Source organism: Mya arenaria, chromosome 7, assembly GCF_026914265.1.
Source record: "Mya arenaria isolate MELC-2E11 chromosome 7, ASM2691426v1".
In the NCBI taxonomy this organism is placed as follows: Eukaryota; Metazoa; Mollusca; class Bivalvia; order Myida; family Myidae; genus Mya; species Mya arenaria.
Window position 1 is genome coordinate 10553122 of NC_069128.1, and position 27799 is coordinate 10580920.

At 34.9% G+C, this 27799-nt stretch overlaps 1 protein-coding gene across 1 annotated transcript; it reads right to left on the bottom strand.

Moving 5' to 3' along the window:
• Nucleotides 1–2131: 2131 nt before the first annotated feature.
• LOC128240506 (thrombospondin-2-like) lies at nucleotides 2132–7041 on the bottom strand. Its single transcript, XM_052957160.1, has 7 exons — nucleotides 7027–7041; nucleotides 6625–6742; nucleotides 5537–5674; nucleotides 4220–4390; nucleotides 3723–3893; nucleotides 3266–3433; nucleotides 2132–2589 (listed from the first exon to the last, which is right to left on the bottom strand). The coding sequence occupies exons 1-7, from the start codon at nucleotides 7039–7041 to the stop codon at nucleotides 2156–2158; spliced, it is 1215 nt and encodes a 404-aa protein (XP_052813120.1). The 3' UTR covers nucleotides 2132–2155.
• Between the last annotated feature and the right edge of the window lie 20758 nt (nucleotides 7042–27799).

The following is a 27799-nucleotide window of genomic DNA, read 5'->3' on the forward strand; positions in this document are numbered from 1 at the left end:
CAAAAAATGTTATTTTTGCACAGAGTATGAACACAGAAACTGTCACACGTGGCTTAGATGTAAATAAAAACATGACGTATTTGGCGACAGTCAAAGTCATGTTTAAATTTTGAAATGACAGTCACATATTAATGATTCAGCCATTTTAGCAAATGTCTAGCGGCTCGAAGGAAATATAATTTAATGGTCTTGTTCGTTATCCCAAATATTTCAATGAAAGGTTACATACCACCAACATTATAAAGTTTCGGTATGAATACTACCCCTTGGTATACACAAACAATCAACCCCATACATTATCGAACTAAATAGAAATATGATGTACTATAAAATAAAAGAAATGCGTGGCTGTTTATCAAAGAACCATCAAGGTGTTTTAATAGCGTATGTAAACGGAACACTGTTATACCGATAATACAAAAATCAGAAGACGATTTAAGTTATTCAACCCTGCCTCTGACTAACCACCGCTCTATAAAACCTATTAATGATATCACCATTTCTAAAAAAAACTTAAGCTTAAGCGTCCATATAAACTAGTTTATGGTCTGTATGAAACATTTTCTCCAACATCTCGATGAGTGATTTATAAGCATAACACTCAATGGCCGAGCAGAGGTAATTGTGAGAGTCCATATTTGAGTTAGCGGTAAGGTTAATTATCAGAGATTAACGTTTTGAGATACATTGTCATTGTAATAATAGATATTTAGATCATTGTTGCTTTCTGGATTTCAGACCACAAAACAGCTTTATTATGTGTCAATAGCCATGCAGAGTCACCGGAACCGTGTTCCAGGCTGTTTTACAGTCTGCCAACAAGCTTAAGGAAGTAACATTTTGAATTAGTGGGATTATAATATAAACGTGGATTTATTTTTTTGAGTCGACTGCATTTATATGTATGAGATAACAAATTCCATGCTGTATATCAGATAACAACAAAGCTTTATAAAGACACTCTAGCGTGTGTATGGCCGTTCTACATGTACGTCAGCAATACATTTGAAATAGACCTAGTGCCATCTAACCTACACGCTGTTGTCAACTCTTGCCAATGCATACAAACAAACTCTACGAGCCTAGCCTCATACTCAGAAAAGCAGTTTAAGTAAATAATAAAGTAATCTTTATTCCAATATTTTAAGAAACCTTTGAAACAACTATGCATGTCGTATGGCGGAGATGACCGAGCTGTTCCGATTACCAGGGAACGGTCGACCCAGTGAATATGTGTGTATTGAATGTACATATTAATGAGCATGCACGTTTGCTTAATTATTTCACATTTTTGTTTTACTGAATATAGTTATAAATCAAACATTGTTAAAAGAAATGTATAAAAACGCCGTTTTGCATTTTAATTAATTTCAGTTCAAAACAAAGCCTTATAACGTTAATCTAAAATGTGTTCCAGAAATCATATCCCAAGCACAAGAATATTGGATACAGCGTAAGTGATACTCAGATAGTGCCGTCTGACTCAGGCAATATCGCCAACATCTAGTTCAATCGCAACACTTCGGTCATTTCCACTTTAATTACGACGAGTTGTTTCGAAGGAAAATAACCCGAGGTGCACGGATTGCATCTAGTTCTATCGCAACACCTCGGCCATCTTCGCCATACGACGAGTTGATTCGAAGGAAAATGGCCAAGATGCTCGGATTGCATCTACTTCTATCACACCACCTCGGCCATCTCCGCCCTACGACGACTTGTTTCGAAAGAAAATGGCCGAGGTGCTCGACTTGTATCTACATGTAGTTCTATCGCAAAACCTCGGTCATCTCCGTCATACGACGAGTTGCTTCGAAGGAAAATGGCCGATGTGCTCGGATTACATCTATATAGTTGATTCGTAACGCTCATGGTGAAACCTACGTAATTACTGGCATTCCTGTAGGCCATCCAAATAACAAAATTGATATGTTTTTATGTGTTTGCTTTGTTAGTAAATAATAATAAACATATCAACTGTGTGCTTGTTTTGTTTTGTTTGAAATTAAAATTTCAGTAGCACATATTTTGTTTTAATTTGCCTGCAGTTCAAATTATACTAGTTAATTTTTGTATTGAAATAGACAGTTTTCCATTTTGAGAAAGGTATTATTACGTATTTCTTGCTTTATTTCATCTTTTGTTGTTGCACATTTCATGTTTCTCTGACTAGAGTCCCCGAAAATGTATTCCATGCAGTTCTACTGTCAACAAGAAACTCAAAATTTGAGATTGTCCTCAGATGGTGTGGTCTGACCCAAACCCTGTCACCAACATCTAGTTGTGTCACCACACTCGTGGAGGAACAGATGTAATGGTGGGTGTCCATGTTTGTGCTAGCGGTAAGGTCGACTGGAGAGGATGTCCCAGCAAAAGTTTTCGTTATGTGATAGTCGACACTTGTGTCCGTGTTTCCACAAATCTGTGCGGAGAAGAAATACTCGCCGGCGACTGGACACGTGAAGAAGCCAGAGGATTTGTTGTAGGAGTTACCCTCGTTTAGAATGACGACGAGGAATTTAAACGGAGCCTCAGGTAGTAGGTTCTCGCGAGTGTTGAGTGTGTGAGCGTTGAACGCTACATGAAGACCTAGGGAAAAATAACAATGTTCAGTAAAATGCGTTTTCATATTTCATCCATCATCGAAACATACGAAATAATAACAAAGCATTGTACACATGTAACAGACTCAGAAAAGTATGCGGCTTGTCCAGGGATCGAACCCGGGGCCACCTCCTTGCAAGTTAGACGCTTTGCCAATTTAGATTTGCCTTGTTAACACAACTATTTCCTTGCTTTGCGAGTCAGTACCGTGACATTCTTAAATAAAATGTTTCTAGCATAATCGATTACTAGTAGTATAAAAGAATAACGATGCATTTTACACATGCCACAGGACCGGAAAAGTCCAGGGATTGAACGCTATACCAACTAAGCTTATATGACCTGATAACTCGCATATTCCTTGGCTTGCGAGAGTCCGTACAGTGTTATTCTGTATATGAGTTTGTCTCTCTACCTTGTATCTTACTTAGCCTTTCCAATAAGGCAATGGTAACTACCCGGACAAGCCCTGTAGCCAAAACATTTTACCACGATCCTGTCAAAAGGCACAAGGATCAAGGCAAAATTATGCACAAACAATTGCCAAACAAGAGACACAGCGCAACAAGATAACATACAATAACAAAGCATGTGATACTACACATACCAACTAAACATCCGTTAAAGGGCATGTAATACTACACATAATAAAGTAACACACTTTTACATGGCTGGCTTTTGCAAATCTTCCAATCAGCAGCAGTGCCATTACATGGGGAACCATGCGGGGATGGAGGAGGATTATTGCAGGCCCGATTGCGATGTGATAGACCGCTGTCACATGTCACTGAACAGGGTGACCAGGAAGTCCACACGGACCAGGCGCCATCTACAATGTTGGTTTTATTTTGAAATGGTAAGACTTGAAGAGATTATGCTGGAAACATTTATCTTATGTTTTTGTATGTTTGACAAAACTTAGTCTTAATAGACTACGGTTAGCTGGTTTCTATTCAATTTGGAATCATTTAATCGGAGTTTCAAATAATAACATGATTTACAATGCATATCGTCGTTTGATTTGATATTTGTATCAACTGTATCAGTATTTTATGTCATAATGGTTTGTGATAATCAGTTTTATTTAAACAATACAAATATAACATTTTAAATTTTACCAGAACATGGTCCTTCATTGCATAGCCTGTCTTCGTGGCTGTCCCCGAAGCAGTGATCACCGAACAATGACGGGGCGGGGTTTGTACATGTTCGATCACGCCTTTGCAGACCTACGTCACACGTCATGGAACAAGGTTGCCATGAAAGCCAAGTGCTCCAACCGCCGTGAACTATAAATAGAAGCAATCGTGACAGACCTACGCCAAACCTACCTTACACGTTACTGAACTAGGATGCCATGCAAGCTTAGTGCTCAATCATTGTGAACTATCAGGAGCATTTCACAGACCTACGTCAAACGTGACTGATCAAAGTTAACATGCAAGAGCTTCACTTGACGCGACTTATAAAAAGAAGCAAACCTCAACGAATCGTAAATAGGAGAAATTCAATCATGTTTGTAACACTCAATCTTCGCTGATTATGGTTGCCATGTTCCTTACCTTCCATATACGTTAATATTGGCAATACACATTGACAACATGTTACATTTCACCTGGACATGGATCCAGCACGCATGTTGTAATGTCCGTGCCGTTGCCCATACAATCGTCGCCACCGTGCACAGGAGCGGGATTTGAGCAAAGGCGTGTACGTGTTCTTGTTCCGTTGCCACACGTGACAGGACATACAGACCACGTACTCCATTCAGCCCACTGACCGTCAACTGAAGCAATTTCCAAGATAAGAAGAAGGTAGATTGAATTTGCAATTAAATCATGATCTAATAGCAGCCCATGATACTGTCCAAGTTACCAGCAAATAACCTACAGAAACCAACAACTTTTATTTTATATCCAAATATATAATGGATTTTCATTATATAATATATATGCATAGAATACGATTTTGTCATAAACAGAAGAAAGGGATTTACAACAAAAACCTACTCATATTGCTTGCAAAGCCAGTACATCTTTCTGCAGACCTTGCAAACATCGATAACAAAACAAATAATACTATAGTACCATCAAATGCAAAATCTGTAAAATGTCATGCAGAGTAATTTGGTCCGGTCAATATCTTTTAATAAACGTCAAACACATAACAGGAACAGCTAATATCGCAAAGTCCATGCGGTTCCCACTGAATGTTTTGGCCTGGTAAATGTCTTTAAAACAACATAACTAAAACTTCCCGTTTCGCAAAGTTCGATTGACTTTTCACGGTCTGTTTTGGCCTGGTCAATGTCTTTGCAAATGTGAAAAACATAGCAAAACCTTCCCGTATTGCAAAGTTCGATTGGGCTTTCCACAGCCTGCTTTGGCCCGTTTGATGATTTTGCAAACATCAAACACTTTTAAGATACTACCCATGTTGCGAAGTCAGCAGAACACCTTCGGACTTGTTTTGCCCTGGTAAGTATCTTTGCAAATGTATACCACATAGCAAAAACAAATTTACTACCAACATTGCAAATTCCGCACTATTTCCTATCCGATTAATATCTTTGCAAACAGTATGCCACTAACACAAACTAGTAGCAACCATACAAAACTTATATCTATAATACCTTTCATTATCCTTGCAAACACCAATACCATTATCTTTGCATAGGTCAAATAAATAACGAATACTACCAATATTGCAAAGTCTACAAAACCTTTTGCAGTACGGATAATATACTTGCAAAGGTAAAATAAATAACGAATAATACCAATATTGCAAAGTCTACAAAACCTTTTGCAGTCCGGTCAATATACTTGCAAAGGTAAAATAAATAACGAATAATACCAATATTGCAAAGTCCACAACACGTTTTGCAGTCTGGTCAATAGACTTGCATTTACGTAAAATAAATGACAAATACTACCAATATTGCAAAGTCCACAGAACTTCCTGCATACTGTCTTGGCCCGGTCAATATCCTTGCAAACATCGAACACAGAATTGACGCGTGCGCAATCAAAGGTTGGATCATCCACACATGTTGGGTCCACAGTTGTGGTCGCTTAAACATAAAATTCACATTATAAAACAGGTATATGATATATAGTACCTAAACAAAATTGCATTAAATAGAATTCACTGTTTTGAAATGACTATATAGTGCACTTTAGGAAGCATTTATATAATATAAACTGTTTCTTACTTCTGTTTTACGTGCATATAATGCAAGTTTTTTGGTTCGTATTGTAACATAATTCCACAGTTTAGCTCCAATCAGGGTTGTGGCAATTATGTCGCAATATGAGTGTTTCTTATATTGCGAACACTCAAAATAATACAATGAAAACTGCAGGAACAAGCCGAAGAGATATACCATCAATTATACACTCTGTTTAGAGGTCCAAACGTCACTGAAGGAGATACACAAAGGTACAAACACAACTAACAGACCACGAACGAATAAAAATAGCTTTATCAATAAATGATTGGTTTACCGCATCAGAAAAGTCAATGAAAGTGGTGGACAGGTGAGCTAGTGTCTTTTGACCTATATTCACTAGGTAATTGTAAGCGGTTACCTGCTCTCTCTCTCTCTCTCTCTCTCTCTCTCTCTCTCTCTCTCTCTCTCTCTCTCTCTCGTTTCTTTAGTAGTACTAGTATAAGGTCGGGTAGAGATCATGGCAATATTATGTTGGCTCATGCCTGCCTTTTCGAGTGCACTTGGGGGTTTAAACAAGTTTATATGCACATTATATCACACAAAGCACCATTGAAGCACCCTCAAATAACACTTTGTCGTATGCCACTACTACATCAAGTGCACATTGATGTGACATATGCGGCAGAAATATGTAAGATCTATGGCATCTCAAACACACCTCTTTTTTACCACATTTTGGAAAACAAAATATGTTACATATCATGTTGGTATGACATATACGGCTGATATTTTAATGTAAGCTGTGACATATCCATCAGAAGTGACATAAGACCCGTTAATTACACACATACGGATTTGACTCTGGCATAAATCCCCATTGCACAACTCCCTGGTACAGCACTGTGCACAATTCCCGAGTTGTCTCCTGGCTTCTGACCGACCAACCAGCGATGACCCAAGTCCGCAGTTCTGTGCAACAAAAGATATGATGGATTATCCAATCATTACAGACTAATGAATGTGTAAACAATAAAGGACTCTTTCGCTGAATTGAATTTGGAGACGAATTTGTTCAAACGTTGTCAAGAAATGGGTCTGCGGAAAAAGGACAAAATGGCTAAATGCCAACAAAAAGTATTATGTAAACGATGGAAACACAATTTTGTTGAATCTCAATACTAGTTTCTCTTAATCACTTTCATGAACGGTATTAGTTGAACGTTGTTTTTGACAACATGGCATATCATAGTTACTGCAACCACAACCATCGTGATTGAAATAGTACAACTCGCGCTCGGAAATAACTTGCCCGAACATTTGGCGACACGTCATAACATGTCAAGAAATATAAATACCGTTAAGTATTTTATGGGCTTAAATGGACTCTGGCCTGGCCAGTCAATCCTAAAAAAGTGTACATTTTTGTTATTTTTGCGATTGTATTGTTCAATAGTCATTCAACGTTATAAGGAAATTATTAACAGATCAACACTTCACATACCGTCTTTTCTCGGCAGCCCAAGTAAAAACGCGATCCAATCATCGTGTCCCTTAACTCCATGTAACAGGACTGAAAATTGAACGTTTGGTTTGGTAAATGGCAGGCATCATCATCATCATCATCATCATCATCATCATCACCACCACCACCACCACCACCACCACCACCATCATCATCATCATCATCATCATCATCATCATCATCATCATCATCATCATCATCATCATCAAAAAGGAACTATAACAGCAAAAGGTATTTTAAAAAGGCAACATCATTATTCAATGTTTTTATTTACCGTGATTAATGCGTTTACACTAGAATAACAGATTTATATGTATAACTATCATACAAAGTATATAGTACTATTATATAAGTTACCATTGTAGGAGGACAGACGGTTGTAGCGTTGAGGCAAACTTGGAGATCAGGCTCATTATAACAGCTGTAGCAGCTTAGATAGTTTTCTGTTGAAACTAGCACTAAAAGAAAAGTATCAATGTCAATTGTCGGTCCAATTCTCCAAGTTGTTTTATCAAAGTAAAGAACTTCTTTTAAAGGCGTTGTTGAAAGACACACATTAAAGCCCTGGCTGTAAATTTACAGTGGACATATGGGCATAGCGTACGAAGCGGCGCAATCACAGTAAGACACAACATACAGGTACAGATAGATATATAGCTCAATATGTATTCTATAGCAGCAGCTGTATTTAAAAAAATAATAATGTTGGCCAAGATTATCGAATTGCGGCTTTATGGGAAAAGTTAATTCTAATTTCAATCTTTGATTCTATATGAAATATGCATTACTCTTTATTGGAAATCCAGGCCCATGATTGGACAATGGCATTGGTGTTTTGACTCGTATTTAATGATGTCAAACTGAACGTCAGTAATCCAAAATTTGAATATTAAATGTAGTCGTATTCACTTGACCTCTGTATATGTTTTATCATAATGCTGAAGAAGATGACATTTTGGACAGTAATATGTTCATACAATGAAATATATTGTTTATCTGAATGACATATTTTCTGTAGCATTTTGAACCTTAGCTTAAACTGTATCGTTTTCAAATCAGTTTATTAACTTAATTAATTTAAGTAACAATTTGAAATGTTATATAGTTACTATAGGCAATATTAAGAACACTTACAAGTATGAACCGGAAGCAAAAACAGAAACGGCAGAAACAAAAAGGGTGAACAAACTGAAAACACAAAAACACGGTGTCCTTCATAAAAGGAATATTTTTCATATACTAGTTTATATCTTAAAGCTTTACTCTCACAGAATCACCGTTTTGACAACTTTCATACTTTTTTGTCTTGGAATGAGCCAATTTTTGCGTAAATGTCTTGAAGTCAGTAATTGCTGACTAAAACAGTTTTATATATTTACGTTCGAAATTGATGTTTTATGGCTAATAGCGTTATATACCTTTTAAGAAAATATGGAATTACGACAGTTTTCCAAACGACCGAGATCTGGTCTATTGTGAGTTATCTAATGTGAATGAATTGAAGGCATATATTGATAGCAAAATCAGCTGTTACTGAGTAAAAACAAAATGTCAAAACTGTCAATCTGTGAGAGTGCAGCCTTTAGAGTGTTTAAGTATCTTGGTGTAAAGCTATCTCAGAATACTTTCCATATTTTCAACATACATGTTTACTAAGTCGTTATTCATTTGTTTAAGGAGTACAAGTGTATATATATATATATATATTTAAATGACCTTCATGTTTTCGGTTGACGCTTTGGCATCAGTGTTGAAAGTACTCATAGAATGCTCTACTTAGTTTCATTATACATGCATACGAATATTCCCTACTAAATCGTAATATATTTGTGCAAGTAATCAAATGAACAGGTTTGCTTTTATTCAAGGACTTTTCACAGTGCAAACGTCTTTTCAATGACCAAAACAAAGACTATTTTAAAAGTCCAATTAATATTTAGTCTTGAGGTTCAGTATTTAGAAAGCATAAACATACCATCAAGACACCACAGGGCTTTGTGTGGGGCATTTTGACCCCAAAAGAAAATTATATTGTCGACAAACTTTGATAAAAAATGCAAAGGCTTTTTGATGAAAAAAAAAAACTGATAAAATCTTCTTTCGTAAAACTTGGTCAACTCGTTATTACCCCAAAACATGTCAAAAATGATGCATGTTTTACTTCCTTAAAAGAGTGTTCCTCAAAACGTAATAAAAATGAACTTTTGCCTTCCCCACCAACAAATAAATCTCTTCATAAAAATGCACACTTACTCCCAGATAAAATTTACCACAATTAATATAATTTTTAATATAACAAAAAGGAACAATAAATGTCGAAAACAATGGCTCTCATGAAGGATATCGAGTTTAATTTGAATGAAATGAGCATAAAACACATAATTTCTACCTTATGAGACGATAGTAGACTAAGGTAAATCTTTTAGTATTCAGCAATCATTTAATATGTTTGCGCTTTCTGCTATTTAATTCACGGATCTTGTTATCAGTTGTTAATATTTTTAATAAATGCATTATTTACTAAGTAGTTTAAGGTTCAGCAGTCGAAATGTATGTTGGTTATTCATGGTTATGTATTGATTTTGAATAAGAGTTTCATTTTCAAAATTTAGTCCACTATGTTTTATTAGTGTATTGAATTCCTTTCCTATTTGAAAATATATCATCAAGAACCCACAAATCATTGTTGATGAGGTAGTCTGGGGGATTTTTATACAAAAGCAAAGTTTTATTGTCGACAAACTATTATGAAAAAATAGAAATGATTTTTGATGAAAAAAACTGATTGAATCTTCTTTGGTAAAACTTGGCTAACTCGTTATTACCACAAAACATGTCACAGATGATGAATGGTTTACGAGAGTAAACGAGAGTTCCTCAAAACTAAATAAAAATGAGCTTTTGAAACGTTTAAATATTTGGCCTTCCCCACCAACAAATTTTTGAAACGTTTAAATAGTTGGCCTTCCCCACCAACGAATTTTTGAAACGTTTAAATATTTGGCCTTCCCCACCAACAAATTTTTGAAACGTTTAAATATTTGGCCTTCCCCACCAACAAATTTTTGAAACGTTTAAATATTTGGCCTTCCCCACCAACAAATTTTTGAAACGTTTAAATATTTGGCCTTCCCCACCAACAAATTTTTGAAACGGTTAAATAGTTGGCCTTCCCCACCAACAAATTATCTTATCTTACAAGACCATGCCCATGGGTCCATTTAAATAAAGATCTGAGTCGATTTTAGTTATGAGTTAAAGTTGTCTTAATGTCATAGTTTCATTAGTTTGCTACATATTTGAGTGAGCTGAATTTTAGCCAGTGTTAAAGATGAACACAAAATAGAAGAGATAAAATAGTCAACGTCTTGCCATTTGTGACGTTTATACAGATTTAAAATTACTGAAGTGACGAATAAAATCCTTAAAAGAAACGGCCCCCTTTAGCCAAACCTCTGCTATAACTTCGGCTTATTTTGTAGCACATTGATGAAAAGTTAAATGTCGAACAAAATAAATCAAGTCAAATAATTATAAAATGTTCTTATCTTGACACTTTGTTTCTGATGCGATTGCCCTTGCAAACTGCCTAGCTATAAGTGGAATACCGTTTCTTACAATACTTCGTTTCTTAAATTATATTAGCTTATACCAATTCATTTAACTCGATTGTGACGAAAGCTGAAAGCCTATAGAATCGAATCGAAACCAGTACTAAAGTCCATCTGTGGATCCATGAGAAAGTTAACCTAGCAACCCATAGCATATAAGCCCATGGGTGTGAGGCGGACAAAAACTATCACTAGACCACCATTTGATTGTTTCTAACATTTGAAGTAATGGATACATAAAAACTTACAAAACTGTTTCCTTCCCATTGTTTAACAACGTGTCCTTATGATTTTCCTTTAAAGTATTACTTCAATTTATCATTGAAAATGTTGAAATACTTGCAATGTTGATTCCCAATCTTGCTGATAAGAAACTACATCACTATGACTCAAACAATGCGTTATTTGGTTTATAAACTGCAACGCCGCTGTAATTGTAAATAGATTTAAGAGTCTAATCATGGGAAATATTTTTTACACGGAAATTAAACACTTACATATAAATATATATTTATATGTCTTTTAAATGTTTGTTTTTAATTGTAGTTTAAAACCTTTAAACATATACACAAAAGATGAATTAAACGCCATTCCCATATGATGGCAATAACGTTCTTAAATAAAACCTAACAAAAACGAGCCTACCTTACCCTTCCTGCTTTGGTAAGGATAATGCCCTAACAAAAACACTTTTTGGCCTCGTAAAATGCTTACCCAAGTTTTTAATATAATTTCTTGTTGAGTCAGAGGACTAACTTTGGATATAAATATCCAAATAACATTTTCATTGTTAAAGGGCCGGCCACAATCCAGAAGTGTGTGTGTGGGGGGGGGTAAAAATTTAAACGTTTAAAAAGTTCATGTGTTGTTTAGTTTTCAGGAATGATATTTTTCGGGAGTCAAGCATATTTTCTTGGTGGCATGTTTTGTTTCTTGTTTGTGAATTTGTGTTCTATGTCTTTGGCGTTTGCCCATTGCCACTAAACCGGGTTCATGTTTAACTTTTGCTACTGAGTATGTTTCTGTAGTTTTTTGCATATAATATTGGGGTATAATGGAGGTAAACACATTTTACAAAAGAAAATTTTATCAGATATTGGATAAAAAAGCATTCACATTATTTATGAAAAGACATTATTACATTGTTTTTATGTCAAAATGCCACAGACTTCCTATTCAAAAATGACTTGAGAGTTCTTGATGATATCGATATTCTTGACTTACCTCTATAAGCAGAAAATAGCGTTGGTTATTAGTCCAATCGTGTTCATTATATATCCAACCACATCTCAGAAAAAACCTACATGTTTTCAATGCAACGTTACATATCAAATTGAAAACGTATTACTTGTAAGGCCAAAACAAATCATTTTTTCTTCGTTTATCATATGTCCATAACCAGAACTTCTAAAACATAAAATAGAATAAAACCATCCAAAAAATGAGCCCTTTTTGTTGTTCAATCTGATCCAAAAGAAAAATTTACAGCCGTGTCGATTAAAACAGATCTAAACACGTTTAAAATGTTTATTTTTTCCATGTTGATTAATATTATTCATTACTGAATGTAAAAGAAGCGGGGCGTAACCTGCAAACATAATAAGTTACGAACTTTATTAACATTGCAAAATAATATTCGAAGCATTGTATTCAACCATTCGTTTTGAAAACCAGTTCATCTTGGGACTTTTAACGAAATTTCGATATGGAATGGCTTCAACGCAAATTATGGCATGCATGTCAACATGCTAACCTTGCATGTGTACGGTAAACTTAAATTATATAAACATGAACATTTTGTGCTAAAGCCCAACTAAAATACATTGCGTTTGCTGTTTACTACTGGTTTACTGGTATATGTTATTTGCATCTTTAAATTGAAGAACAAGAACCACACCTCCGTGCTTTCGTTTACGTGGACTAAGTCGGATAGACACCTCGTGGACGAATCTATGAAATATAAACTCTTGCTACGCTCGGTCACTTTTCCTATCCTACACATATGCTAATGAACAAACGAACACAGCAAAATCAGTACAAATACCATATTCATACCAAAGGCGGTTGTACCTCACTCTTGATTTCCTTACATCTAGCATGGCAGAACATGGAATGATGTTAGCTGAAAGTGATTTATGCATGGAGTTTAATAGTGCGAAGAATTAACTATCTAAGGTAAGCTATTTATCATTAAGATGCAACTTCAAGATGTGTTAGTGCCTTTTTTGATATTAACATCGAGATTATTTCTATGTTTAATCTATACTGATTAACCATTATATTATTTCTGTATGGAAGACATTTTTAAATAATACCCCAATAATGACGTCACTATTGTAGAATGATATATCAAAGAGAGTTGAACAAGAACAAAACTTACTATAATTAAATATCAATAGTATCAATTTGTTTCTTAAATTACATAATGTCAATATAAAAAACGCTATATATATATTCTTATTGAACACAGTTTGAATTTGAATATAACCGGAATTATTATAAGTAGTATTATATTCAAATTCAAAATGTGTTCAATAAGAATATATATATAGCGTTATAATTTATTTTATATTTATGGTTGACGGATTGCCTTAATGGAAATATGAGCAAGTATCAAATATTGACCTCTTAAATCGAAATGACTTGTTTAAAGAAAAATACAAGAGCAAGTATTCACCAACGTCCTGAACTGAATTCATAAATGTTTCAAAATATCTATAATATAACTTACTGTGATAAAAGACTTGGGCCTGATTGAAGAACATATTGTTTCTAACGGCTTATACCGCATTTTCGACTTTGTTTATTCTTGTAATAGCATTTTTAAAACAGAATTCATAATTTGCTTTTTTGAGACTAAGTTTCAAGTTGAGAATAATTAGTGAATACGAACACAGCTCATTTGGAAACCAAACCAAATAAAATATTGGTTAGTGATATAAGTTATTTATACTATACAACATGGCTGATTGGACACACTTGTATTGGAAGAAGGCAGGAGTTTGTTTACGGTCTTACCAAATTGTGTATAATTTGATTGGAACAAACAAAACGGGGGTTAATATACACACAATAGGCAAATAAAATAAACAGCTAGTGAACCTACAATTTGTTCAATTTGTTTTCGTTAAAGATATGATACCAAAGTAAGATGCAGATCGAATAATGTGCTTGTCGCCACTACTTGACGCATACAGTTTTCCAAACATAAAGAGTCTACTTAGCAGGCAAACGGTTGTTTCAGAATCGATTCCTTTTTTATAAATCCGCCTTATTGTTTGCAAGTGAACAGTTTTCTCATTTAATGTCGGCATCAAACCAAATTACGTTCTCCTACTGTATAGTGTGTACCTTTAAGATATTTTTAACAAACAGACATATTTTAATAAGCTCAGTATTTTTTTTGAATGCCATATTATATAATATCATTTCGTTATATTATATTATATTATATTATATTATATTATATTATATTATTTCATATTATATTTTATTTTATTATATATTTCTTTTTAATATCACTAACACAAACAAAGTGAAATCCATCTTCAATATCATTGGAATTACAACATAAACACTATTTTCGGTTTCGTTCAATGTTATTTCTAGTGTGTAAACAATCAATCATAATCTGCAAAAGAACAAATCGTAAACATTAGGGAAAAATGTCTAAATAACTTTCACATTCAAGGCTTGTCTTAAATTTTATATACATATTTAAACCTGTACCAAAACAATTTTGTGAAATTGTGTATTCTACATCTAAAAACTGCTTTTTATGTTTTAACAACACTATATCTAAAATAGAATTTGAACTTATATTTACCATTAAAGTTAACTTATCTCATACAATGACATAACCTTTACAAACGAAAATCATATTCAGCCTCACGTCAAGGCAAATAGTAGGAGACTCATCAAAAATGATTATTTAGCCATGTGGTTAGGGCATTATTTAAGTTGAATCTTAGGGCGAATCCATTAAAAAATCTAAGAATGTGATATTGACATGTGAATATGGCACACTCCAGTATAATACGCCGATTTCATTAAACCGAAAGGCAATTATACGTGTATAAATTTTAACCAAGGGGAAAGGTGCTCAATCCATATATATTATGAACAATTGCGACCTGTCTGCACAAAAGAACATGCATATGGAAAGTGCAACGAACATTGTACTTATTTCAAATAATGACCAAAAACATGCTTTCGGCCAAACAAAAACATTAGAATAAATACACAAAGGAACATGTTTATTGCAAATGCAACGAATATTGCACTTCACACATGAACTCCAGTCGCGCGTTATAGATTAGTATTCATGGTATAGATAAGAATAATTGAATTGAAATTATCACAGGACAGCTGAGGTGGAGCTCGACTAGGTTAATAATACAGGTAATATAATAGAAAAGGAATTCATAAGAGTCAACTATTTTAATGATTGTAGCCATGGACGACAGACTCCTGAAAAATTAGCGCATTTGAAATGATATATTAGTTAATTCCAAAATAACCACTACATGTCCTGTGACATATGTCATGTCGCTAAAACATATTGCAGTCAAACTAGTAAGCGATACACCTACGTGTTTGATTGACCTGGACCTTTCAATTAACGCATAGTCATCTTTTAATTTTTCTCCCGAAACGTCTTAGATATGCTAGAAAACACTTGATTGTACATCCACCAATACTTTTATGGGAAACGCGCTCTGGACTAGCATGCATGTTCGGTCTAGCTACGCTACTGGGAACGTGTGATCCCTCAGGTCGGTCACTAGACATAACTGCCAATGGTCCTCACTGAACACTGCAGATATAAAACTTTCAATTTATAAAAACATGCATCAATAAATTTAACAAAAATAAGGAAAAGTCTTTTAAATAATATACATGCATAGTTCAACTAGGCCCCGCCAGGACAGCAAAAACTATAATTTCAAGTATCTGATCAAAAATATAACGCATGGTGATTGCATTGTATTTGACCTCTAGCCTGCAGACATGTTAACATTTAGGTTTGAGTGAACAGTGTACCCTTGTGTCAACCTTTCTTATACATTGGTTAGCCTTGCCAAAACATTATTCAGTTGAAGGCGGGACATGAGACAGGTTTTTCATTGAGCAAATATTTCGGTAGCTTGTAGGATTTGTGTTTGTTGTACTTTTTGTGCTTGCTGATATTAAAATGAAATGTTTTGTGGGATTATGCTGAAATGTTTTTATAAGTTTTTGTGTTTTTTCTTGCAATTGCTGCTAATGAAGGGCATAGAAATCGTTCAGATAATAGGACAATTCTAAAAGGAACTATAATTATATGAATCAGTTCGATGTTTTAGCTTTCACTGTACTGGAACTGACTGGCCACCCCATGGAACCAGAAGTGATGCTCCTTGCCACCTGATGTAACGTTCCATCGACAGAACCGCCTTCCGGACTCAATGACGCATTCCCGCCCCCACCCCGCACACTATCTTCGCTTTTGTTGATAGCAACAGCCAACAGCATCAAAGGATAAGTTTCATTGTGTTCAATTATATGTTTAAGACATGTTTTGATGGTCACAATTCTGTTTCGCAATTTATGATATGGCGAAGATTAAACATTTCATAGTTTAGAAATACGAGGATAACGTGAAACACATCAGAAGTCTAGCTTAAAACGATTATTTCACGTAATGAATTAATTTATATTTTATGAGCATTACAATGATCTTTGTTTATGAATTAAAATAGTATAGACTCCGCCCCTAGCGTAAGTTAACATATTTTATTAAAAGAACTATTAATCTCATAAAATTAGTGTTGTTTATTTATTTCAAATACATTTATGCTCGCAATTTAATCAAGAGGTTGGGAAAAATAATCATAGAAATACACGAAAACCAAAAAAGGCTTTTCTGTTGGTTTTATAAATCTTACAGTGAAAAAGCTAAAAGGTGCCAGCTTGTTTCGATATGAATCAGTTCAAAGTTTTAGCGTCCACTGTACCGGAATTGACCACCACATGCACAAGAAGTGATGTCCCATGCCACCTGATGTGACGTTCCATCGACGGAACAGCCTCTTCCGGAATCAATATTTATTTGAAAACAAATATACAACGTATCGTTAATCTCATTATTTTTTTTTATTTCAAATACTTTATGTTCGCAATTTAATTAAGAAGTTTTGGGAAAATATAATCTTTGAAAAACCCGTAAACCATAAAGGCATTTCAGAAAGTCTTTATTGCGTTTCCGTGTATATTAATATAGCTATTGATCACATTGCTTTGAGGGTAAAATGGGTTAATAAAAGATTTATCTGAAGGAAATTCTCATGAAATATACATTGAAAAATCCATATAAGTGTTTTTCCAATGGATTTCAGAATATTGTTTTATGAATATATTTTTAATCATCTTTAAGACCAATCCCGAGGTGTCGAAATATTGTTTTTGTAACGTTATGATAATTCATAAACTCCTGACTGAAATAGAATTATGTGATTTTGTTTTAGCGCCCACTGTAGCGGAAGTGATGCTCCTTGCCACATGAAGTGACGTTCGATTGACAGAACCTCCTCCCGGACTCATTGACGCACCTGTCCAGGAAACCTGGTTAGTAGAAACTCTTTATTTTGTCTTTTTGTATGCTGTATTGGAAATACAAAGGCAGGTGGCTTCGCTTTTAATGATATTAATGCTATTATCGAGAATGGGGTTAAAAACAGTAGGAATGTTTTATAAAATGTGAAATGAAAAGCAATGTATGAAATGATGTAAGCAATTTGAAAAGTTTGGTTTTATTAATATTACTGTGTTAAACGTTTGTTTGTTTAAAAAGTAAAAGAACATACATCATTCCAATGTTTTAGCTTCCTCGGTCCCGGATATGTCCCTCGACTCAGCCGGAAGTGATATTCCATCTACAAACCATCTCCTGACCCAGCAGTAAGCATTTTGTAAGATAAAAAATCAAATTATTATTTGTGTTAATAATAATAAAAAGTCTTAACTTGATATATGTGTGAAAATCAACTAGGCTTTTTCCTTTAGTATTAGAAATTTTAAAGTGAACGTGTATTCTTTTTTAATGGCTCCAGCAGCGTTCCTGGATGCTTTTACCATTATCATAAATTTTCGTGTATATAAATATTTTATTTGCGTATACAAGTTTCGGCTTTCCTTTGTATGAGAATGATAATACTATCTTTATTGGGGTTTGTAATTGAGTAATGAGTAGGAAAGGCTCATATGAAGTGAAAAGCAATACACGAAATAATCTTAGGAATATAAATATATATGTTCATTTAATAAATTTGTAATTAATTTTGAATCATTTTCGTGTATTATTGTATATATAGTGTGTTTAACATTTGTGTATTTAAGATATTCATCGGTTTGATCTTTCAGCGTCCATGGTACCGGAAGTATCCCTCCATGCAACAGGAAGTGATGACAAAGCAATTCGTATGATGCTCAATCAGTGAGCGGCAAAGGTGTGAATTTTACAAAACCTGTATTGTATTTAAATGTCATTGATACAAAGAATATATCAAATATGATTATAATTTAAGTATATGATTAAAGTTATAGTAATGAATAAATGAAGATTCTGGTTGGCGATGATGCTGCTGTGCTCATTCTTTTGAGGGATAAGAATGGTGGTACTGTATGATACCCAGTTGAAAAACATTGATCTTATATTAACATATGTGATAGCCGTATAACATTTTTACAGAAAACGCCAAACAGACACATCAAAATCCCTCCAACCAGTGCTACTTTACTGATGACGGAATGACGAGATGGCTTAACCGAAACAATTAGGTGAGTGTTGTGTACGAAACTCTAAAAATGATTGATAAATACATGACTAATCGTAATAGTAATGAAGATAAAGCTTAGGGACAAGGTGGTGTTGGTTGTGGTGGTGGTGCAACTTCTGCTGCTGCTGCTGCTGATGCTGATGATGATGATATATGTTGTGACGTATATATATGTTGTTGTTTTTTTCTTTCAGGGAAGAAAATCGGTGCCTTTCGAAGAGAACAGCGTGTGTTATGGATATTAAAGACTTCCTTGTTGTGATGTGACTTTCTAAAATGAACCTGCTTAAATTGATGAACATGACATGTTTGTGCTGGTGTGTCATTCTAATCTTTATGCTGGTGTCGTTCTTATGTTTATGCTTAGTTGATGTTCTTAAGTATGGTGATGTGAGTTTTAATGTGTATGTGACATTTTTATGCTAATTTGATACATTTGAAAAAAACAAACTCGCTTATATAGTGTAAAAATATATCTCATGTATACATGAACCGTATAAATGTATCTGTTTTCTACACATAATTGTTAAGGAGCATACGGGTGATGAGGCCCGACATCTAGTGGTACAAGACAAATCCTGTAATTCTGGATGACAAACGGGTGGAGGTTTCTGAGTTTTCCCAAAAAAGAGGGTTTTATCTCAGTTGTTCCTCGGCCAGTCGACCACGTCTGTATGCTCATTTTTTATCAAGCATTTTGTATCCTATACATGCTTTGTTTATGTTTCAAATTCATGCTGTTTATGACTATCGGTTTCCCCAAGTGCTTCTCTGTGAACTATTTAAAATAATAACTTTGAAATGATTTTGATTTTATTGTTTTCTGCAGTAGCTCATATAATGGTTTTCAGGGAATTATGAATATTATCTCATTTTGTGTCAAGTTAATTTTATTTTTAATTCTTTACTGTTCCTAAAAAATAAAGATAAATGATTAAAGTAGATGATTTAAGGTGTAGTGTATATTTGCAGTTTTTTTTATGTCTTTAAATGATTTTGTCCGAACTAAAACTACATGTGGTATTGCATTGTATTAAGGGCTTTCAACAATTCCAAAGTTGTTGGTGAAGCAATATTTTAAAATGTTTTAAAAAAGTTTTACTCTTTTTTTCAGTTTTAATGTAAGATAAATATAATATAGTATATATACATACTTGGCAGCATGTTTTGCTGTAACAAGGAGTTGAACAAATTTTACAAAGGAATATTGATCAGATTTGTTGATTTTTTTTTAAGTAAATGTATTTTTACAGCATGAATTTGTTTTTGTTTTACAAATGTTTTATACGATTAATTACTGTAATTAGGTTTCCAATTTGCATTTTATTGAAAAATAAAAGGATACAAAAACATCTGTTAAATTGCTTAAAGATAAATAAATAATTATTGATGAATGCACTAGACGTGTTGTGTTATATATGAAAATAAAGATACCTACGTCATCAAAACTTGAACACATACACACCGATTTGTCAACATCTTGTGTACTACGCTGTGTGCAATTGTGTGACATATTTCTTTAACAGTATTCGTATGCATACCACGTGGTATACAGTATAAATGGGTAGTCATTTAAAGAGCTTCAAAGTCACTGGCGAATATCCCGTCACCGGAAGGTGTGAAACTCGCCCTTTGAATTTATATGTTTGGTAAGTCGCACCTGGAGATGTGACTGGGTCAAGGAATAATGCAGCAACTATAGTGTACAAGCAGACCTTCATAAACTCAACAGCAGCAACAAGAACTTCAAGTCTGAAATACAACATAGATATCACAAGCATTATTCAACCAGAAGATAACTGATATTTGACAATATAGTATGTTGAATATAATAAGAATGGTGTTTGCAGAATAGTTTAGGCTAACCTCGTACATAATAGGACCTATTTAAGTGAGGCCGTTTATAGCATTCCAAGACAAGACAATTTTCAACAATGAATCAATGCATTCCATATAAAAGTTTGCCTTAATTAAGTTAATTTACACGACAACAAACTTTTTAAACATATGGTTACATGCTGTGTAAAACTTAAACCATTTTCTCTGAAGACAGTTGAATAATCTTCATACATTGTTTAACTGTGGAAAGACCGATCAGATCATTAAGCAATTGAAATATATCTGAAGTCATTTAAAGATGCACTCTTACTCCCAAATAAGATTTACCATTATTAATAATAATGTTTTGATATTCCAAAAAGGATGAATAAATGTCGAAAACAAAAGTTATTATGATGGATACCGTGTTTAATGTTTATAATACAATAATGTGTAAAACAAGTGAAAGTCAAACAGAAGTTCAATACCTTTATTTCAGCATGGACAGGAAACAATTATCAACTAACCAAACATTTAAAACAACCACAATAAGTAAACAGAAAATGAACAACATACTATACTTCAGACTAAACTTAATACATCTTTCAATGCGGACGATCTCAAGCCCCAATTTACAGATTTAAACTTTGTATTGTCCGTATTCTTTGAGAAGGGGCATAGTTCCTTTGTTGCGCCCCCCTCCTTTCAAACGCGAAATTCTAAATCCGCCCCTGAAATTATTAAATTATAATTGGTCTGGCAATCACGTCGGCAGAGACATCCACACAAACACAAATAATATTTATACTGGATCCAGTGACTTGAAACTTGTTTGAATTTTCGTATAGATCAATTATGTTCAGAAAGCAATATGTTTATTTGATGCAAGATAGTAAAACAATATACACATTTAAATAATATTATTAAAACATTGAACGTAATAAGAACTAAAGCCTATGATGTTAGTTGACGTTTGGTAACATTAATTATTTCTTATTGGTTGTACCGAATTCTAACACATTTTCACATTTCGACCATTAAAGGGACACAAATATCATTTAGCAAAAAAAATATTTATGTTCTGAAACCGAAACAAAATATCAAAAAACATTATCATTTTTAAAAGGCACACATTATAGGTTAGAGCAAAAACATTTTTTGTTTATTTTTTTATGCAATTTCTATTGATAAAAGCAAAACAAAACTCATACGATTTATGAACAGATAAAACAATTATAAGCAATTATAAAATTAATGCTTTTTTTTATTAAATAGCTACGTGGCCACATAACCCTCATTAAAAAGGCCAAAATATGGCTAGTTTACTACTATATGTACCTAAATCATATGCATTTTTGTTTTGTTCATCTAGTCAAATGAGTAACAGGTTAATGCATAAAAACAAAATTGTATCAATCTTTATTGTGCGCCTTTAAATTGCAGCCTGTGGCGAGCATTGCCTTTTTGTCACAAAATATGCACAATCGAAAGTGAGAAAAGTACAAAATATTCATGATTGACTTTATCCTTAGAAAATATATCTAAAAACATAAAGGCACTTAAGTAAAACTGATTGTTATTGTTATAAAGGTATGTTTACTGAATAAACAACCATTTATGCACCAGTCAATTGTAACCACGCCCCCCCCCCCCCAGGTCGGGGAATTGCGGGGACTTTTACTTTCGGTCCAGCTAAGCCCGGGTAAGGTCAATTCCCCGCTATTTTTGGCGCGAAGACAAAACCACCGCATTCACTCGGCACTGTGGGGCCACCTGGAAAGTAAAAACACGGCCCATTTCCCCGGCTATCCCCGGTATACCCCACCCCCCGGACCTGTGTGGTGGTGGGCTGGGTGGTCATGGCAACAGTTGAATGGTGCATTAACAACTTCCACATTTGTATTTTTGAATGATTACATGAGAATGAATAATTCCTGATAAGGGAACATGAACAAAGTGTCAAATCTATTCTACAAATGAATTTGATAAAAAATATAATATATTAAAAATAATTCATGTTTTATATGTAGCATTCCGTAATTGTAAAAAGAAACTTATTTTAATGTTTAGAGCTATGGTTAGCTTAATTGATAGCTAAAATACTTCTTGCAAGGTACCTGCTACGTTTTACGTTACTATCTTTAGACATTTGCATGAAGTCTATTTAACTTGAACAAATAAGTCATTTTGACGAAAATTTGGAACTACAATTTTGCCTAGAAATGAACAAGAATGCTTTGGAAATGAACAGAAACTATAAAGGAATGTTTTAAAGTTTAATTTGTAGATAGAATGTATCAATTTTCCATACAATAACGGTTTAGCTGTCCATTTTCTTTTCAAAAGAAAATTGGTATTTAATTCCACATTTTGGAAAAAAGTATATGTTTAAGCATTGTGAAACTGCTTTACCACATTTAATGCAGACATAGGAAGACTATGCTAAGATCAGAAGATGCAGATTTTTGTAGCATCTTATTATAATAATAACATTTATAAAAGAGTTTATACACATAAACAATATGCTATTACAGGGATGACTTGAATATATCAATAATAACTTACACGTAGCTTATAATACAAACGTTTTCTGTCAATCGGCATAATTTGCCTTTGGCCATTTACAAAATATAAGTTTTTAACCACTATATGGCAAAGGCAGGATACACATAATTAGTATCAAGGGAGTATACAATATCAAGTAGTGAGAACACACACAACCACGCACGCACGCACGCACACACACACATGCACGCAAGCTCGCACGCGCACTCGCGAGCGCACGCACGCACACATACCCGTACGCGCACGCACACACGGACACGCACACATTCGCGATAGCATACACAAATCCAGGAGGGAAATGGGGTTAAAACATATTCGTGAGGGAAATTGGATTATAACGTATTCTTGAGGGAAATGGGGTTAAAACATATTCTTGAGGGAAATGGGGTTAAACGTATTTTTGAGGGAAATGGGGTTAAAACATATTCTTGAGGTAAATGGGGTTAAACAATAGTATGGATGTAAATGAGTTTTTTCCATATTGTGGAGGTAAACGGGGTTGTACACATTTTTGGGGGAAATGGCGCTAAGCCATATTCTGGGGAGAAATGGGGAGTACCGCAATCTGGAGGGAAAAGGGGTTATACCAGATTGTGGAGGTAAATGGGGTTATACCATATTGTGAAGGTAAATGGGGTTTTACAATGTTCTGGGGTGGTGTGGAGTTATATCATATTCTGAGGGAAATCGTGTAATACTGCATCCTGCATGGCAATGAGGTTGTTCCATATTCTGGACGGAAATGGGGTTATACCTTATTCTGGGGGGGGGGGGGGGGGGGGGAGTCGGGTAATACTATATACTGGAGGCAAGTTGTGTCGTACCTTATTGTTAAGGGAAATGGGGGTAAACAACATATTCTTGAGGGAAATGGGGTTAAACGATATTATGGAGGGAAATACGGTAATGCCATAATCTGGAGATTGGGGGTTATACCGTATTCTGGAGGAATTATAAACGTGGTGTGATGTTGGCGTATTATCATTCAAAGAAGGAAATGGGGTAATACCCTTTTCTGGAGGTTAATGTGGATATGGCATTTTCTAGTGGAAAACAGAGTAATACCATATTCTGGAGGAAAATGGGGAAATGCCATTTTTTGGGAAAAGGGACAATATTAATTTCAAGTAGGAAATAGGGTTATACCATATCATGGGGGTAATTGGGGCCATACCTTACTCTGGAGTGAAATGAGGTTATACCATATAACCGGGCGAAATGGCGTAATACCATATTCTTTGGAGAAATGAGGTAATATTATATTTTGGAGGGAGATTAGGTTATACCATATTATAGGGCGAAATGGGGTAATACCATATTCTCGAGGGAGATGAGGTTATACCATATTATAGGGCGAAATGGGGTAATATCATATTCTGGAGGGAGATGAGGTTATACCATATTCTAGGGCGAAATGGGGTAATACCATATTCTGGAGGGAGATGAGGTTATACCATATTCTAGGGCGAAATGGGGTAATACCATATTCTGGAAGGAAATGAGGTTATACCATATTATGGGGCGAAATGGGGTAATACCATATTCTGGAGGGAGATAAGGTTATACCATGTTCTAGGGCGAAATGGGGTAATACCATATTCTGGAGGGAGATAAGGTTATACCATGTTCTAAGGCGAAATGGGGTTATACCATATTCTGGAGGGAGATGAGGTTATACCATATTATAGGGCGAAATGGGGTTATACCATATTTTGTAGGGAAATCAGGTAATAATATATTCTAGAGGGAAATGCGGGTGATATCATATTCTGGTGGTAATACCTTATTTTGGAGGGAAATCAGGTAATACCATATTCTGGAGGGAAATGCGAGTGATACCATATTCTGGTGTTAATACCTTATTCTGGAGGGAAGTCAGGTTATACCATATTCTTGAGGGAAATGCGGGTGATACCATATTCTGGTGTTAATACCTTATTCTGGAGGGAAGTCAGGTTATACCATATTCTGGAGGGAAATGCGGGTGATACCATATTCTGGTGTTAATACCTTATTTTGGAGGGAAATCAGGTGATACCATATTCTGGAGGGAAATGCGGGTGATACCATATTCTGGTGTTAATACCTTATTCTGGAGGGAAGTCAGGTTATACCATAGTCTGGAGGGAAATGCGGGTGATACCATATTCTAGTGTTAATATCTTATTCTGGAGGGAAGTCAGGTTATACCATATTCTGGAGGGAAATGCGGGTGATACCATATTCTGGTGTTAATACCTTATTTTGGAGGGAAATCAGGTGATACCATATTCTGGAGGGAAATGCGGGTGATACCATATTCTGGTGTTAATACCTTATTCTGGAGGGAAGTCAGGTTATACCATATTCTGGAGGGAAATGCGGGTGATACCATATTCTGGTGTTAATACCTTATTCTGGAGGGAAGTCAGGTTATACCATATTCTTCAGGGAAATGGGGTTATACTATAAGCTGGATAGAAATAAGGCAATAACGTGTGGGTTTTTTAATATAAACGTTTTAATAAAACAACACCTTAAATTTTGTATCATACAATGAATATGTTTTGGATGTTACTCAGCATACATAAGCCAGAAATTGGTCAATTTGAGCATCAAGTTGTTTGTCTTTTGGATGAAGAATCCAGTTACCATACGCGACACTTATAGAAAATGTGTCCAGGTATATAACCTTGTCTAGAATAGAGCTTAATTCCTCATAAATTATTTCACGGTAAATAAGGGCAATTCTGACATCAAACCACTTATTGTCTTGTGAACACTGATGAGGTCCTTTAAAAAGTACTTTTGAAAGCGGATACTTTGCTTTCAACATGGTTATTGGTTTAACTATACTTCTTAGTCTGCTTCGCAAAACTTCTAGAGGGTAGTTTTGGAGATGTGTATTTAGCGTTATTAAAATGATTATCTCAGACCCATCTGCGGACAGTGAACGTTTGTATAGTATGTCCCAAAGTTTGCCAGCAATGGAAGAAGAAACACATTTGGCGACGCTCCCCCCGCAGTGGTACGGCATAGAATGGATTGACCATTCAAAATGCATATTCTGTCTTGTATCAGTGAATAATAAACTGTTAACGTTCTTTCGAATACGATTCGTGGAGTTAAGTTTTGATATGATATTTTCGAAATACTGCCTCACAGTGGAATCCCCCATGACGTAAAATCGTTTCCCAGCAAAGCAGCGCCTGATGGAAGCTGTATCCCTGACCTGCTTGTGGCGGCAGTGTAGCATTCTCCAGCCCTGGTTTACCCCCAGTCCTGTTGGGTATGTTTCATTCCAAGATAGCAGTGCTGATCGGGTATTACACTCAGTTTGATTTAGTTCGAGGTTGTATACACTTTTCTCTTCCGCAAAGTATCTATTGGTATTTGAATACGATGTGGAAATGTTCAATACGAATGTGTTATCAAGTTCAGCCACAAGTGGACGAAATATTACACCGGAATTATTTTTTTTAAGTACATCGAAGTTCCGAGTTGTCCATAAAACTATAGGAGATCTGCAAGAGAGTAGTCGACTTTTAGGTTGCCCACAGTAAACTGTCATGTTAAAATTGTGTTTTGTTAGGTTGCATATCTTATCATAGCCTACAACATTCGGTACGGCAGAACAAGGTGTAATTTCTGTAATATTTTTTTTCTGAAATCTGACCCACACGCCGTGAGGACTCTTCAAAGAATACACGGAATCCCCATAAAGAGTCATGGCCAAAAAGCGCCTGCAGGAATTTGCGTATTTTGAAGCAATTATGGCACGAATCTCCGTAGGTCCCGACCATAACACCTTTACAATGGCGACGTACGTACCATCTCCGTTGTCGGTCACTGTACCAGCAACGACCGCAACAGGCTGTTCTGTTTTATTCATCATCGAACCACTAGGTGGACGCTTGAGTGCCCGCACTGTAACCACATCGCCCCCGCGACTTCTCGGTCGTCCTGTGACGTCATACAAACGGATCAACACATGCAGTTCGTTTGTGTGGATGTTGTGACTCAGCAGAGACAAGTTGGAATTGCGGCCTGACGACAATTCATTGGAGGAACCACACACTGTGTTTGCATCTTCACCTGAAGGGCATAACAAATTCATTTCATGAAGCTTTGAAGTTATTATAAAATGAACAATAAATTTATGGTTTTTTTTACTTATCATCAGTTTGATAAACTTAATATTAAGCTGTCTTGAAATTCTTTCTTGAATGAATAGCCTCGCCGGATCTGACAATTTCTCATCATGACGCCCGAACAAATCTGGTGTTTGGGCTTAAAACATTTAATTTGTATGGAAACTTTGTATTTCTATATAACCTACTTTCAAATAGTAATCAGCATTATTATACCTAACGTGTCCTGCCCATGTTAATTTCTCATTTTCCCATCATGGGCAAATTCTTACTGTCTCATTGACAGTACCGGTTTTACCAAGATACTGTCACATAGCACGCGCGTCTAAAATATGCATTTTTTGGTTTCCCAAGCCTGAGGTGGTAAGCGCTTATTAAATGTGTTGTAAATATGGGTACAAATGTTGTTTGCATTATTTCTAAATATGCAACAAAATGACAGCTAATGTAAACAAACAATAATTACAGAATAAATTGATTAAACTTGAAGGTTGTGTAATGGTAAAATATCTTTATATATGTATATAAATGTAACTTTGTTCGGGCAACAGTATTTCCCTCAT

Coding starts and splice junctions, on each gene's coding strand:
- LOC128240506 (XM_052957160.1), bottom strand. Junction 4,391..5,536: donor CTGTGGACTTTGCAATATTG/GTAGTATTTGTC, acceptor AAATTGCTTCAG/TTGACGGTCAGTGGGCTGAA. Junction 3,434..3,722: donor CAATGAAGGACCATGTTCTG/GTAAAATTTAAA, acceptor CCAACATTGTAG/ATGGCGCCTGGTCCGTGTGG.